This window comes from Ahaetulla prasina, chromosome 7, assembly GCF_028640845.1.
Source record: "Ahaetulla prasina isolate Xishuangbanna chromosome 7, ASM2864084v1, whole genome shotgun sequence".
Classification (NCBI taxonomy): domain Eukaryota; kingdom Metazoa; phylum Chordata; class Lepidosauria; order Squamata; family Colubridae; genus Ahaetulla; species Ahaetulla prasina.
In genome coordinates, this window is record NC_080545.1 from 62,258,781 (window position 1) to 62,278,778 (window position 19,998).

At 34.6% G+C, this 19,998-nt stretch overlaps 1 protein-coding gene across 4 annotated transcripts in view; it reads right to left on the reverse strand.

The window, feature by feature from the left end:
• Positions 1–1,150: 1,150 nt before the first annotated feature.
• BLTP3B (bridge-like lipid transfer protein family member 3B) overlaps positions 1,151–19,998 on the reverse strand; it is a 59,868-nt gene continuing 41,020 nt past the window's right edge. For all 4 annotated transcript variants that reach the window (XM_058190587.1, XM_058190585.1, XM_058190584.1 and 1 more), the window contains 7 exons: positions 19,263–19,438; positions 18,471–18,598; positions 16,204–16,354; positions 14,948–15,204; positions 9,861–9,969; positions 6,149–6,321; positions 1,151–3,818 (listed from right to left, as the gene is read on the reverse strand). In XM_058190587.1, coding sequence (XP_058046570.1) covers positions 3,693–3,818; positions 6,149–6,321; positions 9,861–9,969; positions 14,948–15,204; positions 16,204–16,354; positions 18,471–18,598; positions 19,263–19,438 — 1,120 coding nt within the window. In that variant the 3' untranslated portion in view covers positions 1,151–3,692. The remainder of the gene's footprint in view (positions 3,819–6,148; positions 6,322–9,860; positions 9,970–14,947; positions 15,205–16,203; positions 16,355–18,470; positions 18,599–19,262; positions 19,439–19,998) is intronic.

A 19,998-nucleotide genomic window follows, 5' to 3' on the forward strand; every position in this document is an offset into this window, starting at 1 on the left:
TTTTCATTTTAAATAAGCCATTTATCAAAGTTGAGATACAAAATAAAATCTGTGATCACTATTTTTTTAAAAGGAAAAGTCTGTTCCTCCTTTTCAGTGTTTTTAACTAATGAATCCACATTATTGGCCCTAATTGACATATATACAGAAATAGGATCACCCCAATGCGGAGAAAAATCTCATCATCTTAAGACTCGCAATGGCAGAGAGAAAATGTTAATCATTTCCCAAATAATGTAAGCACAATGTTGCAATTACAGTAGGTAATTTTAATCTTGACTTTATTACTTGAAATTGAAGCATGAATAATTGCCCAATACATGTTAAAAGATTGCTGTGGCATTTTTCTCACATGTAATATGGCTCTATGTATACAAGAAAACTTATGCAGATTACTGCAAACATAGCCTCCATTGTAATTTGGGCACTGAAGAACAATTAGCGCAGAACTGGCATCTTGATCCATTCAATCCATTGTGATCTGATGTGCTGCTGTTCCTGCTGCTTAACAGATGATTTAACTTGAATGACTATAAGCAACTGTACTTGACCACTAAACGATACCAACTTATAGATCATCATGCAAGTAAAGGCCTATGAAAGAAAATACTCTCCAGAATTGGCTTTTAATAAGTGGTATTCTATTTTATTATATTGTAAATTTGATGTGCTATAGAAGGCCTGTTGATCTATTTATTGGAAAATTTCCACAGATATTTGATACATGCTTGAGTTATATATCCGAAAGGTCTGAAAAGATGAACATTATTACTTGGATATAAATAATGAATTTCTGATGTATTCTGAATAGGAGCAGAAAAAAATGTGTGTGTATGTGTGTGTATGGTTTTGCTTAATGTGAAATAAGAATATCTACAATTCAAAATAATTTATGGAATGTGCTTCAGACCACTGGGCAATTTATTAAAACACACCTTTCTCTTTTTTAGGTTTTCACACAAGTTGAAAAAAGATGCAGCCACATTAAGAATCTCATTAAATACATACTGCTTTAATTATGTGATTCATTTCAGCAGCAACATTTCTTTTTCAGGCATGTACTAAAACCTGAAAAAAATGCATGTTGCAATAAATAACAAAAAGATGATATGATCATGCAAAGTCCAACTTCTTCCACACCAATTGGGAAGCATGAAGTAAGAGGCCTTAATTCATTCATAAGAATCTGTTAATACAATTTTTAATTTTAGTATTTGAAGGATTATTTTTCACAGCACCAATAATTGATTTTTTTAAAAAACTGAAATCAGAAAATGAAAATATTCTTTGCTTTAAAATGACAATTCTATGCTTTAAAAATTGTTAACTCAAAAATCTTTTTTTATAAAGAACAGCAAAGTGTATAAAACAGTAGCTTCTAATGTTCTGTGAAAAAGATCTCGGGAGACTGGGTGAAGAGATGCTGCCTAGGGAACTATTAGATAAGAGACAATATAGCCCACAGCTGCAAAGTGGGTGGAGCAAGAAGCTCAAAAGGGAATCTAAGTTCTTGGGCTATAAAGGTGACAGTGGGAGAATTGTACTTTCAGATTTACAAGTTTCTTTTCATGTAGCTTTACAGTAAAGTAGAATTAGTTGATCTGGTTGTATTTCCTGTCTGGTCTATTTAGGCCAGACTTACAGCACTGGATTTGTTCAGTGAATTCAAACAAGAGCAAAACCGCATTCTATTATTTTTTGACAAACTGTTGCTATGATATCATAGTATGACAAGCATGAAATAAGAGAACAACAGTATGAATTTCAAGCAATTTCCACCTTACAGTGCTTACACATCTTACAATGGTGCTGAACAAATGGTACTTACAACCAGTCCTCAAAGTTCCAGCCTCTGCAGTGTCCCCACAGTCGTGCCATTTGGTTGCTCAGCTTCTTTGCTGGCTTCTTACAAGCACAGTGAATGGGAAAGCCATCAAGTCACAAATAACAACTATATGGCATTGTGGAATTTGCTTAACATTGGGAACTAGAAGTACCAGAACTGCTATTTCTAAGTGGTACGGTCACAACATGCTTTATGACTGCATTGGTTAGCCTTAGAAATTCTAGTTCCAATTGTTATCATTGACCAAAGACTACCTGTATATAATTATTTTGTAATATAATTTTACATATGCCTACTTAGAAATAAAACTGCAGGAAGCTAAATGAATCTTAATACTAAGTTAAATGGTGGTTAGTTATGTGTAGTCTTTTAAAATGGACTATACATAAATAACCTGTACAAAAATAATCTTGAAAATAATTTACCATTTAAATCAGTTGGATTTAACAAGCATGTATTTAGTCAAGTATTTTGGAGATACATAACTTTTGTTTCTGATAAACTAATTAAAGTGGCAGAAGAAAGCATGGAGAACTAGTGAGATAATATTTAGGAAGAACTAAAGATAAATGATAATTTCAACTGAAAGGAATAGGAGATGAAAAATATGCTGATCTTCATAAAATTAAGACTATTATTTTTTAAAATAAAGGCATATATAATTGTTTTACATAACTTGGACATCTTGATTTGTTGTCTTTTTGCAAAAAAATTCAATTATTTTAATCCAATAAATATGAGTTACATCAGATAAACTTTGATTAAAATAATTTCAGTTCAAATTATTATTTTTTATTTCCAATTTGGTAATTCAGTCACCAGATTTTAATCGTTTGGTCTCTTATTTTTATTTTAAAAAAGAAATCAATCATTCCCTGAATTATTTTACAGTTCAAGTATAGCAAATACATACCCCTCATAATGTCTTGAAGTAATGATCGAGAAAGATCATTGAATAGCCTATATACTGTTATCATCCTGATATGTGTTAATGGGATTTAGTTGTTATTTTAAAAATTTAAGAATCTTTTGCACAGGTTGGTGTATTTTACTTATTTACAGCAATTTTTAAACTGAAAATTTAAACTTTAATTTTTACACATAATCTGTGATATAAAATGCAACTTTACATTTTGTTAAAGTGTTACAAATTCAAATAATTATATAACTGTTTTCAAGCATATTAATATACAGCGATGTTAATTTACAAAAGAACATTCAATTGTTAAAAATGTAAAAGTTTAAGAATGGCTGAGATTCATTTTCAAAGCAAAAAAATGACTAATGATCCTCAAAAAGAGCTCAGATCTAACAACCCTATTATTTTGTGAGCTAGTAAGAAATTGTTGTCCAACTGCTTGTGCAATTTCCAATTTTTCCCAACATACATCACCATATTATCCTTTCCCATGCTCTAGCTATACATTTTGACATTTGAAGGTGCCAATTTTTAAGCACATCCTGTTGGCGCCTGAACTATTTCTGCATGACTATTACAAATTTTCATAATGGATCATTTTATGTGTAGTGCAAATTTAATATCTCTTGAACAGTCCTTTTGTTGTAACAAAGATTTTTTATCTTCACAAATGAAGATGAAGTTATCCTATCAGTGACAAAGGAATATTTTATTCATTTACCAGTTATTTCACAAGTTAATGATGTATAATAGCAATTGTTCTTCTTCACATCACTGCAACTTAAAAGAATTTAAAAAGAAAAAAAAAATTCTTATCCCTTTTTACAAGTGCATTTTCTGCAGAAATGTTGCTCTGAGTTCAATTCCATAAACAAAAAATAATATAAAATGTGTCCTTTCCTCTTTCACATTGATGTATAGGGTCTGCTAACATTTTTCATTATTCATTTTTTTAATATGGTGAAGCAAGGTATCTTTTTCCAAATGAGCTTCAGCAAGGGCCATCTTGGCTTTGGCTAATTCCTGTTTTAGACATTCATTTTCTTCTATAAGCTGTAATAAATAAGTAAATAAATAATTTTAATCTTAAAATGCCAAATTAAGTTTGATAAGATTTTATAAACAGCTTTATAAACAAAGTATACTTTAAAAGAAAGAACTCTTTGCTTTTCATTTGTTGTTTTCTTTTTCAGTGCTTTGCAATACACTTACAGCATTTTTTAATGTCAATTTTTTTTAAAACCTCATTCTCTAGACAGATAAAATGAAGATTTATATGATAAGTTCAAGTTCAACAGCACTACAAATTCAAAATTACTACTCTGTAATACAATTGTGGCCTTTAGCATTACTTATAGCTGGATGTAAACTACTCATCTATCCTCACTAATTTAACAACAGAAGACTCCAAATTAACACACATTAAAAAACCATTTGTTAAGACATGTAAAAAAATCACATCAGCTTGGGTAGAATAAATTTGCCAGAAACCATTTAAGGTCCTGCTGCCTATTATGATTAAGCTTCAGCTCAACACTCCTTTTTACAGAATAGGTATACTGCATATGCATAAACCTGTTCAGCAGGAACTGTCAGCTGACCACTGTTTATGTTATGACTTTAGTTAACACAAAAACATATTGAACTAAGCTTAGTATTGGGGGGGGAAAGTATTCTACTGCAAGGCTTTAAAAATACCATGGCTGAGTTTATATATATCTATCGTTCTCTATGCTGGGGAAAATGGCCGTCAGAAGTGGGTTATCTCCTCGCTGCTGATTGGACGAGTCTGCTAAATCTCTTGTTTGTAGTCCCCGCCTTCCCTTGGCTCTCCAGCTTTTCAACTCAGTCCTGCTAGGGACCGGACGTGTCGTTCTGCAGTGGAGATTTTTTTCCTGCTTGTGGAGTTTAGCAAACTAATTTCCAGCATGAAGGGACTTGATCCTGAGCCCGCTGAAGGCAATTATTGGGCATAATCTGCCGGCTGGCAGACATCCCTGCGAGCGATCACGGGCTTGTCCCCGACGCACTCCCAGGCAGCCACTAAATTGACAGTTGGAGTGTGGTGTGAGGCGTTTCCTGGAATTTAAAATCGCCTCAGAGGGATTGCAAGGTTTTCTGCCAATCGCGCTTGGAGCCGTTCAGGCGAGCGATAGCTGAGCTCCCCGCCTGCCCTTTTCTGCATCAGAGGCTCAGCACAAAGCTTGGGAGCTGATTTAATGATCGCGTTTGAAGCCAGATAGGCTAGTGATCTAAGGGCTTGCCGCCATCTCCCGCTGAGCGCTCCAGGGCAGTTATCTGAATTGTTCGCGCTTGCAGCTGGTCGGAAGACCACTCCTTTGATCTTGCCGCGTTAGGATCTCACAGCGGCTGGAGGGGCGCGGCTGGCTATTCCGCCAGGCTATCCCAAGAGAATTCCTTTGTTTTGGGGATTGGTGGCAGAGACTTCAGCGGTTTTTTCCCTCAGAGACTATGAGTAAAATCAGCCCCTAAATTAAACAGGCCACAGGCAGCTTGAAATTGGCGGGAAGCCTCTAAGATGGCCAATAGCCCTGACGCAGCCGTTGTTGGAACGGTTATTCACAACCCTGCTGCAAGCCATGAGGCCGACCCTGGGGAGAGTCCCTCGATTCCACAGGCACCTTGTAAGGTGCGGGGCAGATCATCCACCCGCTCCAAGCCCAAGAAGGGCTCCCGAGCTGAGGAGCAACAACATAAGGCTTTGGAGAGGGTATTTCTCAAAGCATCAGAGAGGGACGATGAATCAGCCTCCCCAGTCAGACACGGCTCTAATCCAGCGAGCCTTCACAATAGGGCTGTGAGTCCTACCCGCGAACCGTGGAGGATACCGGACGAGCGAATAGCTCTTTGCCAGGGGCCTGTGAGGCATCCAAACCCACAATGGTTGAAGTTGACCGTGTGGAGACTGAGCGGCGCATCTTAGCAGCGGCCAGGATGCCTGACCAAGTCATCTCTACAATGTTGGCAGCTCACTGAGACTCTACCAAAAGAATCTATAACGCCACTTGGCAGTCCTTTGTGTCCTGGTGTTCTTTTATAGGTGTGGCAGCCACATCGGCAGATGTATTGGACGTATTGTCATTTCTGCAACAAGGGCTTGATTCGGGCCTAGCCTCTAATACATTAAGGAGACAGGTGGCAGCTCTCTCCTCAGTCATCAGGTGTGGATTGTCACTCTCCCTGGCCAGGGAATATGCTGTCCTTTACAATATAAAATCTTTAACTGCCATTATAAAACCAATTTGGAAGGAAGGAAGGAAGGAAGGAAGGAAGGAAGGAAGGAAGGAAGGAAGGAAGGAAGGAACAAAGAAAGAAAGGAAGGAACGAAGGAAGGAAGGAAAAAAATATAGATTTTTCATTACCTGTTCTTTGATTACTATGGGTAAAGTCATAAATTCTTGGGGAGTGTTAATTTCTGGAGATGTTTGTGTGGATCGGGACTGAAATTTTTTTTTCTTGTGCGTACCAGCTTCAGCATCCTGATTGCCTATTCTGCTTTGTGTCTTTGGTGAATCACTACTAACTGTTTGGTGATCTTTAAGACAAATCAGAGAATTAAGAGGATTATACAAAGATACTGATATCAATAACTCAATAAAATGCATCATATCAATATGACCTATATCAAGCAGAAATTGATAAAGATATGGCACAAATACTTTCAATGCTCTCTTACCAATATTGTTGTTAAATGCATATAACATTAACATAGTATCAATCCAAGTAGTAAGAGCAGGGATCAAACTTATTTTTCAAAACATATTATTCAAAGTATTTTAAAAGGAAAGAAATGTTCCACCAAAAATCTACACCTTTTTAAAATGTATTCTAACCCTCAATGCTTTTCTTAACAATATAGGTAATCTAAATGGACTTGTTACTTCTCATAGATTTAAACAGATGAATCACCTAGATATATTTACATTGAAATGATTTTAAATTTCTGAATGTTACTCGCAGTGCATTTTATTTGAATATATTTTCAAAAAAATACAAATGTGTATTAATGATGTACATTCATTTGACAAATTGATCAATTTGTCTGTTTCACCTGGATTTATTGGGTTTTCGGTTACGGGACCGTCTACTGCTACCGAATACCTCTCACCGGCCCGTGCGCTCTCACAGAGAGGGACTCCTCAGGGTGCCGTCAGCTAGGCAGTGTCGTCTGGCGACGCCCAGGGGAAGGGCCTTCTCTGTGGGGGCTCCCACCCTCTGGAACGAACTCCCCCCAGGACTCCGTCAACTTCCGGACCTCCGAACCTTCCGTCGCGAGCTTAAAACACACTTATTCATCTGCGCAGGACTGGACTAGTTTTTAAATTTATAGGGGTTTTAATTGGTTTTAATATTTATACTATTTTTAATAATTTGGCTTTTAGAATAAGTTTTTTAATGGTTTTCTTAATTTGTACATATATGTTTTTACTTGCCTGTGAACCGCCCTGAGTCCTTCGGGAGATAGGGCGGTATACAAATACCATCAAAAACATCTAAACTACAGCAAAGCTGGCTGAGGGACTCTGGGAGTTGAAGTCCACAATTCTTAAAGGGACCAAGTTTGGACACCCCTGTTCTAAACTCTTGAATCAGGCTCTGAATCTGATCTTGTGTACATCTAAAACTTTAACAGATTCAGTATATGCTCATAATAGAAGTTTAACCAAAGTTAAGCAAGAATGGTTCCAAAAGATACAATATATCAAACTGCTTGTAAAATATCATTGATTTCAATTTGGCTTCTAAAAGGGCTTAAAATAATACATTTGTTAAAATAGCAGGTATACAAAATAGGGGAAATTAGAAACACAACAGTTCTTTTTTTAAATGACTTATTTGCATTTTTCTTGTTAAATTGGTTTTTGCTTGTACTTTTTTCTTTTTATTAACATGATGTGTGTGTCTGTGTCCGCGTGCACGTTTGAATGAAACAATTTTACAATGGAGGTTTCCATACTAATTAGCAAACTCAAGATCAAAATCTTTATTACACAACGAATAATTTGATGTAATCCGCAGCCATTTTTTCTTGACATATTTAAATTTGTCTGAAAGTCAAAAAATTTATGTTTGCAAGACTAATATTCTAAATTGTAATTAATACGGACAGAATATTAGAAAGTAAATATAAAAAATATTCTAAGTTATCTAAATAATAAAATGTCAATTTTAATTAATACTGTACAAGTATTATGCCAAACAATATAATAATATACTAACATTTACAGTAATATAATAAAAACAGGAAAAAAACAGATTCAGTAATGCTGTTTGCCAAATGATGTTGACAAAAACATGGTAACTGGAACTGCATTTTTAAAAAATTATTGGTTAATGTAATGTAATCTTAATTTGATTTCTTAAAGTAAGTCCAGCTATGCAATGGGAATTATATCAAGGAAATGCATAACCATGAAACTTTAACATAGGTAGAAAATTATTTTGGACAAATAATCAGTAGCAACTACACTTATTTCTGCAACTAGCAGTTATTCATTAACTGTTATTGTTAATACATTTAACATGACAAATTTTATTATTAAATAGAGATAACTTAAAAAGTTCAGAAAAAACATGAAATATTTAGTAATGAGATTTTGTCCCACAAAACAACACAAAGTGTTGTTAGGAGAAAGTACAATAACAATGCTTTACCTCAGGAATGTGATTTGCCTTATTTCTAACCAGATTGAGATTCAAATTAACAAACAGTAAATAATGATTTTTAGCTATTTTGATTTGGGGTAAATCCTTTGGTGTTTACTTATTAATTTGTTCTTTATATTCATTATGACTCTCTGTACTTTTAGTCAATCTCCAATTCAATTGAATATCCTATTTGAAACCCAGTATGGATAAAACGAAAGCTAAGATTTATCAGTAATTCTTTTTCTTGACAACATTTACAGGTAATCCTTGCTTAACAACTACTTGTTTAGTGACCATTCAAAGTGCATGAATGGTAATTACTGATAGTTCCCAAAATTACAGCAGTTGCAGGGAATCGAAATTTGGCTGTTTGGCAACCGACCTACATTTATGACTGCAGCATGTACTGTACTTCTTCCCCATCAATCTCTTCCCCACTCTGCCCTTTGCGCTTCCCTGCACTCTGCCACAAGCTACTTGTGCCGCCCCTCATCTCCAGATGATCTCTGCTGTTTTCTTCCTCCCACTGTGGCCATAATCCAGGCACTGGATGAGGGCACAGTTCCAGGACATGCTCACCAAGTGCAGAAGGACAATGGAGCTTTGTCTGCCAAAGGGAGCTTGCCAGGTCTGACTGGGGAAGAGGCAGTGGGACAGAGCTGGCTGTTCATACTGGACTCAGGACTGGAGAAACGTGAAGTGCTCACCTAATGACTGCAACTGGACTACTGGAACTGCAGCATACCTGATACTTTGCCTAATAACTGCTTCACTTAGCAATGGAAATTCTGTTTCCAATTATGTAGATTTAAGTGAGTAGTATCTCTACAGATAGGGATGCTTAGCAACTGGTTCATGTTTATGACAGTTGCACTAACCTGGGTTCATGTGATTACCTTTTGCAATCTTCTGACAACCAAAGTTGAGCAGGGGGTTGAACTAGAAGACCCCCAAGGTCCCTTCCAGTTCTATTCTGATTGATTGATTAAAGTCAATGAAGAAGCCAGATTTACTTAACAATCATGTTACTAACTTAACAACTGTGGCAAGTAAGGTCATAAAAGGGGGCCAAACTGATTTTGCTGTCTCAGAAATTAGCAACAGAAATTTTGGGCTTGTGTTCATAAGTCGAGGACTTCCTGTATATTTTAATACTTTAAAATATTTAATGATTGACTCTCATTATACATCTTTAAAAAAATAATAGCCAAAAATATAAAATGAATCACAAATGCACAGAACTTATAGAACTTGGTTTGAAACTTTAAAAATGGCTCTGTTTGCTTCCCTCACCCCTTGCTATCTATTATTACTATAAAAATGTTAAGATTTTAGAAAAACCTTGCAGATTTTAATCAATTTTTCAGAACATTTACATTGAATGTTGCCATGCATTAAATATGGAGAAGGGAAGAAAAGTTCTACCTGTAATGTAAAATGAGCCATCATCTTTCCTCTCTATCATAAGCAGATCAATATACACAGTTACTGGGACTGATTCAGGAGCAGACAAACTATCACGAGGACTATCATCCTAGAAAATACAAAAGATATAAAAACTGTTAACGTGCTAAGGCTAAATTCTGCATGCAGAAGTATTTTCTGGCAATAAAGTAAATTTCAGGTAACAAGGTAAGTAAGAACTTGTAATCATGTAGGAACGTTAAAAGTGTGATTAGACATACAAGGAATTTGGTACAGAAGCACTCTGTACATGCAAAGCAGCAGAATAATAATTTTACCAAAAAAAGGAAGAGTAAAGAAGGTAAGAAAGATAAATAATACTAATACTACAGCCTATATCCGTGATGGCAAACCTATGACATGAGTGCCAGAGGTGGCACGCACCGCCCTCTGTGGGCACATGAGCCATCACCACAGCTTGGCTCAGCCACACGTGTGCACGCCTCCTGCCGGCCAGCTGGTCTTTGGGTCTCTGCAGCGCATGTGGGGGGGGCACATGTGGGGGGCCACGGGGATTGCATTTTGGGGGTTCAGGCATACTTTGGGCACTTAGTCCGGAAAATGTTAGCCATCACTGGCCTATACAGTAGATATATCTACTATAGATACATCTACATGTATCTGTCTAGCTAGCTACAGTAGCTATTATCTAGAACTAGAAAATGGACCTGTTTTTGGCCTGCTGTGGGAATTCACGCGCCGTTTTTCACCTCTCCCGCCTCCAGAACATCTCTGCAGGCCACAAACAGGCAAAAATGGGTGAAAACAGTCCGTTTTTTTGCTTTCTGGGGCATCTGTGCACCCCATTTTTCAGCGCTCCTGCCTCCAGAAGCATTCTGCAGGCCAAGAACAGGTGAAATTGGCCCATTTTTTGGCCAAAAATGGGCTGGTTTTATCCATTTTTTTGGCTTCTGGGGCATCTGTACGCCCTGTTTTTCACCTTCCCATCTCCAGAATGTCTTTGCAGGCCAAAATTGTTGGCCTTACCTTTCAGATCCAGCCTGCAGGGCTCGTGAAGGTAAATTCTGTACTTGGTTGAAGGGTGGGCGGGGTGATGTGGGCAGGGCAGCCTAGTGGTCCTGCATGGGCCAGATTAATGGCATTGGCAGGCCGCATGAGGCCCACGGGCCATAGTTTAAGGACCCTTGATCTAGCTATTGAGAGTGACTACAGAATTAGGTTAAATGGCTAAATTTAAAGAGTGATAAACCAGTCTAAATTAAATACATCAGAGATATGGATCACAATTAAACCACTGCTGTTTAATATTTTAAACATGGGATAAATTGTGATCCAATTTTGATTTATTGGATAATCTATTTATTGGTTTTCTTCATTGTCCATTCACATCTATAGAGAGCCACAAGGAATACAATTGTTTGCACATTCTGATCTTTCTAGGAATATAGGAATAGCCACTGTATATCATCTGTATATCTTTTTCAAGGCTTTCTTGGATGTTCTGCTCAAGTGTTACAGTATTCTATCACAAATTTCTTGACTTCTTGTTCCTTTACTGGTAATAGTTGATCCCTAAAGGAAGAAGCTGTCTATCACTTCAAAATCTTCACTATCATTTCTAATGCTGGTTGTTGTATCTTTTGTCATTAGTTTGGTCTTTATATTTTAGTTCCATTTTTTTCACTACGATCCTTTCTATTTCTACTATTAGAGCAGTGTCATCAGCATAGTGCTGGTTACCAGACTATGCTTTTACTAAAGCTATCTTGAGCAGCTAACATCTCTTTTTGTAATCTGCATTGGATTATAAATGGGTTTTAGTTTTAAATTTTCAAACACTGCTTGTAAGTTAAAAGCATCCTTTTTCAAAGGCGTCTAAAATACCTTAACATTAGCTTGATCTGGCATATGCCTTTCTTTTGTATCTCTTTTATAGGCATTGTAGAAAATGTATAATGTTCAAAATCCTTAATATAAGAGTCCAATGTAAATGTGGATCAAATTAGATCACTTTCATTACCAAGAAAAAGTCTTTGTGCCATTGACTTCCATGGAGAAAAAGTAAAAGTGTTTTGCAACTCAGAAATAAACAATAATAAATAAATAAATAAATAAATAAATAAATGCTATGCATTGTTTTGCTAGAATTCTGAGGATTATTAACAGGATAGTCAGATTACAGGATAACAGAAAACATTAAGGACATTGTATGATAGTTCACTCTCTCTATTAAGTCACGTTTGGAGTACTGGAATGTAGATTGATCTCTTACAATCTGTTGGCCACTGTGCAATTCTCCAGATTTGTTAACATCGCTTGGGTAAGATCTTTTCTGATTCTTCTGCTGCTGCTTGTCATATTTTTGTGGTATTCCATCAATTCCTATATCCTTTCTGGTAATGACCAGAGTGTTGATCTAACTTCTTCTATATCTAGAGGTTCTTGTAAGTAAAAAATGTCTTCTAAGGTATCTTGGATGTTTATTGTAAAGTATTTTAGTATACTCTTTCCATCTTCCTTTGATCTCCTTTGAATTGTTTACTTTCTGTCCAATGATGTCTTTAACATAATAATTCAAAATTGGCACTTCCTTCTGAGTTCAAAGATCTTTATTTCATCAAATTTTATTCTATTCAGAAGTTAAAATACAAACTAAAAACAAAAACTAAACTAAACAAAACAAAACAAACAAAAGAAATGTACAATAAGAAAGAAAAACACATATATTGCCTACCCTAGTTGAATACTGTTACTGATTCTGTTACCTGGATATCCTCCTTAGGTTGATTTATCTGTTATTACTTCATTGGATTTTTCATTTAAATTTTCAAACACTGCTTGTAAGTTAAAAAGCATCCTTTTTTCAAAGGCGTCTAAAAATACCTTAACATTAGCTTGATCTGGCATATGCCTTTCTTTTGTATCTCTTTTTATAGGCATTGTAGAAAAATGTATAATGTTCAAAATCCTTAATTTCTTATTGCTTTCATTTTTAACATATTGCAAACTTAACTGTAGCTGGACTTTCACAACAAAAACAGGTAAAAGAGAAATTGAGATAATTTTTCCCATCATAGAAAACCAAGAGAAAAGACAAGAGAAAAAATTCCAGTCTTTTTAAGAGGAGAAAAGACCAAGGATACAAGCAAAGGTTAAAAAAACCCAGCACAGTTCTTTTCAAAACTCTTAAAATTATCAAAATCCTTAATATAAGAGTCCAATGTAAATGTGGATCAAATTAGATCACTTTCATTACCAAGAAAAAAGTCTTTGTGCCATTGACTTCCATGGAGAAAAAGTAAAAGTGTTTTGCAACTCCAGAAATAAACAATAATAAATAATTATAATACAGTAAGGGAATTTAGGATAGTTCAGCATTCAAGGAGATAATTAACAATTGCAATGTAAATTTAAAAATAATTCAAAAAGTGATTTTAAAACGAAGGTACACTTTAAAAAATGAAAGTTGAGAAGAGAAGATAGACACCTGACTTTCTACCATTCTTACTGTGAATTGCAACCATCAGTATTCTTCTTCACAGGTAAGTATATAGTTGTCTGAGAGTCATCTTGGGTTATTCTTCATAGCTCCCGTTCGAATCAGGAGAGTTTGCCACCAGCTGGGTTTGGCAGTAAAACAGATGTTTGTTGGCAGACAAAAAAATTCCCTACCATTTTTCAGAGGACTCCTTGGTTCAGAGATCTTTTGAAATACTTTTTTTAAATTTTCCATCTATATTTTCAGTTTCAGTTTCTTTACAGATCTTGTAATACTCCTTCATGTCTCTTCTAACAGCTCTGCGAAACTGTTAAGTTCCTTCCTGAGATTTTCATCTTTCTTTGCTTTGGCTTCTCTTTTCTTTTCAACTATTTCCATGATTTGTTCTACAATCCAGTTTATTTTATATGTATGCTGTACATTTCTCGGTATACTTTATATCTCTCAATATTACCTTTGCTGCCCTTTAGAGTTTAAAAACAGAACAGGTGTACAAGAAAAATTCCATCTAAAAGAATTTTTTTTATTCATTTGTTCATCTAATCAGTCTTCAGCTAATACCCTGCTTTCTAATCTAATGAGTACTTAACTTTTTGAAAAACTAAACAATAAAAAATGTTAACAAAAATCATATTAAAATGAATAATCAGATTAATAAACAGTTGAAAGCATGGCAAGACAGATGTGTAATTACAGATTTTCTAAACTTAGAATGGGAGTAAACCTAACTATTAATGAAATGTCTTCCATAACCTTGGAGTAGTACAGGAGAAAGGACCTTTCCTACTTGCCAAAAAGATAGATCAAGATGGGTCATTTATAACGGATGCCTCTTCAACAAAGCTTCTCCTGCAGATATTAACAGCTGGATAGATTCATAATGGGGCAGACAATCCTTTACATTATTTTAATAAGTACTATGTAAACTCTTAAGCTACTTGCAGTTTTAAATACTGATATACCTTAAAATACACTTGGATAGCAACTAGTAACTGTGCAGATCTTTTAGTATGCACATATATCAGTCCTGACCTTGGATCATTTAATTGCCTACCTGTTTCATTTTACACAATTTCAAATATTCTACACTTTTCAAGACTATCCCTATATAGAGTGTGTTGGAGTTGTAAGCAGGATCTGGAAACTACTATATATGCTGACAACCTTTCAGTTTCAAGAACTAAGATTATTACCTCATGAACAACTGATTATTTCCTTTGGGTCTTTTTTTTAAAGTCCTTATAAATAAGTTCAAAATCAACAAATTTCAAGTTCTGATATTGTTCATTATTTGAAATATTCACTCAGATGAAAAACGCTCTTTATAACTGAATCAGTTACTTGTACTATATATCCGGAGAAGTGTACTCCATATACAATACAAATTCGAGAAAGCCTTATACAAAGCCCTATACAAAAGCCAGTTTATATCCAATAGCACTTTTAAAAAATATACACATATTGGCTTCAATTATGGGAACTATTAAGTAATTTTTTAAAGAAATAGTTTCTATAAAAGTTAGCCTATTCATATAGTGAATACAAACTCTGAACAAATACAGTATCAGGCTCACTAAAAATGACTTACTTTTATGTTGATTTTTGTATTAGAAATTTTTACATTCATAGGCATCACTTCTGCAAGCATTTCGTCTTCCAAGAAACGCTGAATGTTCATAAGTGAAGAAGTTAAGAAGTCAGCAGTAAAATCTTCTACATGACATTGTAGAAACCCAGTTTTTTCAGATTGCAATGAATGTATTAAAGCATTGGGTCCACTTTCCCATCTTAGTCTTACTTCAGGAGTTGGTTTAATTGGCCCAGGTGCACATTTAGGATCTGAACCTGTTACAAAATTAAATATGGAATTAGGTTATAGGTTGTTAAATGAATCTCTATAGAGCCTATTTTTAATATGATATAAAAGCAATCCAAATAAAGGGATCTATATTTTGATAAATGGTTGCCTCCATAATTTTACATTATTAGTAGAAATAGTTAACCCCTATAGAAATTCAAAAGATCAGTAAGGTACAGCATGTTCTTCCTCTCACACTTTCATGCATTCTTATTTGTCTAAAGTCATTTCTCCCAATGCTGATATTACAAACTCCACAGAATCTCTTCATGTTAAAATGTATTGAATAGTATTGACAATAGTACTGTCAAGCTTCCCTCTTTGCAATTTAGATTAAAGCAGTAAATCCCAACAAGAAGTTTAAGATTATAATACAAGAATTCCAGCAAGTACTGTATTTTCAAATGGTGGTGTGTATGTAAAGAAAGAGGGAGGGAGGGAAAGGTGGGGCAATCAATGCCTGCAAAAGTACTATTAATTTCCTTGCATTTTTTTCAGCATAGAGGAAACATTGTCTCTTTTGGGAAAGCAGGACATTCTGTATCTGTAACTGTTTTGGAATCTTCTCTTCCTTTTTCTAAGGCAGGGGTGTCAAACAGGCGGCCCGCAGCTGGATGCGTCATGCACAGGCCATGCCCACACCAGCTCTGCAAAAAAAGTCATATGACGGCAATGTGACACCACGTGTTTTGACACCCATGTTCTATGATGACAAATAACTTGCATTTTACAATATCAACTATATATAGCTGATGCAAGTGCTCAACAAGATAAATGGTAGTTTCAATTTCTGAAGTTTAAAAAAAAGCATTAGTCAGTTTTCAGATTTTTTTTAAAAAGTACATATACATATTTATAGACCTCTAAACTATATGTGTGCAACATGATAATGTATTTTTCATAATCCATTAACAAAAAGACCAGTTGTTCCAGATACTGTTATTAAAATGAAAATATTGTTAGTGCCCTTTTCTGTTATTTCTTACCTGCTGTTCGGTTGCAAAGATAATGTCGAGCACTGATATTGCCCAGCTGATTTGGTAAAACATGATTTATCTGAAGGCATACTTCTGTGTCTTCGCCTCTGATGTCGATTTCACCATTAATACCAAATATTTTAAAAACTACCACTGACATCTGTCAACAAAACAAAAAGTAGGTAATCTCTTAAAATCCAGACAGGTTTTCTTTTCTTTTCAAATACTTTGCATAATTTTGTAGTTTTAGGAAGTTTTGCTGCTCACTCTGTGAATCAGGGATGTACAAAAGTTTTACATTCAAAATGTTTCTAACTTGAAATACTTCATTTTGAGTTAAAAACAATTGTTTCAAGTTTAATGTGTTGTTCCCACCATTCCATAAATGTTTCAAGTTTGAAACAAAACACTTTACAGGATGGATGAAATAGCTTGAGACAATTTTTTGGGTTTTTAGGCAAAACGTTTTGATCTCAAAATGTTCTGTATATTCTAAATAAAGTTGTTTATATCTGAACTAAGTTAGAAGTATTATAGATGTTAACAGCAAATACTATAGTCTGTATTTCACATTTGTTTGGATTTTTAATATTTCTAGTTACAAGATACTGAAAACATGCTTTGCTAAATAAAAGCATTTGATTTAATATTTCTAGTTACAGATACTGAAAACATGCTTTGCTAAATCAAATATGCTAATTCTATATTCATCAAATTACAAATATGTATCTATGTATAGATGTCTAATGATCTCCTATATTGTCTTTGTTACAGGCAATATAATTCCTCAAACAGAATCAATGCAACTGGAAGTTTTCAGATGCAAAAAAAAAGGCTTACAGAGGCTAGGCAAGGCAACCATTTAGTATAGGTAGTCCTTGACTTACAACCTTTCGTTTTGTGACCATTCAAGTTACAACAGCGCTGAAAAAAGTGACTTAGGGCCATTTTTCTCACAACCGTTGCAGCAACACCATGGTCATATCAAATTCAGACCCTTGGTAACTGGCTCATATTTATGACAGTGACAGTGCCCTGGGTCATGTGATCACCTTTTGCAATCTGAAGTCAATGGGAAAGCCAGATTCACTTTACCACTGCAATACTAACTTAACAACTGCAGTCATTCACCTAACAACTGTGGCAAGAGAGATCATAAAATGGGGCAAAACCTGCTTAAAAACTGCCTTGCTTAGCAACAGAAATTTTGGATTCAATTGTGGTCATAAACCAATGATTATCTGTAATAGAAATCCAGAATTTAAATATGGCTCCTAGAAAGTTCTGCTGACTATCTTACAATAACCCAAAATATACAAATCTTACCACCAAAGATTATCGGTAGTTAAAATAGAAAAAAGTTAATGTTTTGAAACGATCAAGTCAGAGCCCTGACTGAATTTAATCCTATAGAAATGTTATTATGGAAGGACCTGAAGTAGGTAATCCACAAGAGGAAGCCCACCAACCTCCTTAAACTGAAGCTGTTCTATACATAGGAATCAACTAAAATTCCTCCAAGCCTATATGTAGTACTGATCAAAAGTTTAATTGCAATTATTGTTGCTCAAGCAGGGCACATCAGTTATTAAAAGCAAAGCCTTACATACTTGTGCCACACACAAATATGTAGCTTTGGATAATTTTGCTCAATAAGTAAATGAATAAATGTAATGTTTTTTATTCCTTTGTTTTAATTGGATTCTCTTTATCTAATTTTAGAACATGTGTAGACAACAGGTGATATTTTAGGCATATTTATGCAGGAACACTGAAAATCAAAAGACTTCACAAACTTTAAAGCACCAGTGTAACTCTTGAAGAATAGGACTGCCCTATATAAGCCAATTTTTCCAAATTGCCCTTATACCAATCAAAGATATCCATCTTGTCTGGAGAAAAGACGGGGGACTGTTTGTGAACTAATTAAATCTGCTATCCCCTACACCTCCTCTTCTCTAGGGATTTAGAGTTTCAGGTGAGATATCCTGAAAATTATAGCTGAATAAGGCAATGTTTTATTCTATTTTTTGTTACTGAAGCATTTTGAAACTCTAAGCATCTAATAGAGTCTGAGGTACAAATTAGAAGTTTATTTAACTTTTATGACAATAGTAAAGTAGCAAATTGTGTTGTATTTTTGTTTGGCAAGCACCATTTTTTTTACAAGGCTATGCATTAAATTCCCCCCCCACTTCTACAATTAAAAAAAATATTTTAGTTTTCCAAAGTGTTGTTTAGATATATAAAAGTGTTCTTTATTTTTGGAGCATTACCATTTCTTCACTAGCATCCTGAGTACACTCTGAATTGGCACTGAGGACATCTGGAGATGATTCACCATAATTCTCATTCTCTGTGCCTTCATCAGGCATATTTTCCACTGGTTTATTGGATAAGATAGCTAGCATATTCACATTATGAAAAAAGAGATGTTTTGTGAATAAAGATTGAATATTCACATGCAAACATTCAAGGTAGCTTAATCTAGTTGCACATCAAACTATATAAAATAAACTGATTTTAAATAATTGAATTTGATTAAATTTTGCCGTTTAAGATGGGATGGAGAGCTAAAAAGGATATCACATTCTCATCTAGTTAGTTGATAGGTAGAGAAACTGCAACTAGACAGGAAGATTCAGCACAATGTTTAACCAAAATAGGATGTAGATTCCTGCTATAAAGCTACAAAGAAACCTGATTGTTTGAATTCTTTCTTGCATTTTATCTAAAACGTCTCTAAAGTTTTTAAGTTTTGAAAATGTAATAGTAAATAAACAAGTACCCATAACTTTGCAAATTATAGGCTTGCAATATTGACAGTTATCTGAAGCTCAGACTCTCTGGTGATATATAAAACCAATCAAACAAATGAAAGAGCCATCAATATATCATATTATCATATATCTAATTATGGTAATTTGTTTATTGTACTGCAGGCCAAAACAATACATCTGAAATCTATAAAATATTTTTTAAAACATGAACTAAAGTTAGTTCTTGTACTTATGAAGAAAAGAGATAATATTGTTTATATTGAAAAGTGTCTCAGAAAGTTTGAACACCTTTTTCCAAAAAGCTTTGGCTGTCACTTCCATCGCTTTCCAAGTAGTGCTCCTCAAAGAAGGTACTGTCAGTAGAAATGGTATCCAAAGACGCTTGTGATGGACTTTTCTTCATGTTCTTATAAGAAACAGAGAATGCAGGGAGATTGGACTGGCACGATTCCTTAGGCTTTCCACTTTTTGATATAAAGATATTAGAAAATCATTACTTAAGATAGAAAAAATTACAAAATAAAATAAAATCCTTTAAAATATGTAATTAAAAGAAATGTTGATGAAAATATATTAATTATTAATAAGTAGTAATTATACCTAGTAATATGTTCACACTGGCATTCACTAATTATATTACAATCCTATAACTAGCTAGCACCAACAGCCTATGTACATATTAAGGGATGATAGATTTGTGATTTTGTTTTAAGCTGACAAGTGATCTCGGATAAAGAGAAAATCCTTTATCCAGCAGGCAACTGCATTTTTTATAAATTTCCTAAAGTAAATATTGTAGGAAATCCATCTAATATTCACAACCACCACCATTTTATAAATGAATTTGTAACATAAGAATATAATAGGTAGGAGTATGAAAAAATAATGATGCCTTCTGATTCATTTCAACCAAAAGGCACTTTTCTCCAGCTCCAACTGTATATTGACTATTATTCCAATATATTGTATTCAGAACTGCATAGAGCATTCCTATAGATATGCTAGCTGCTGCCAAAAGAAATGT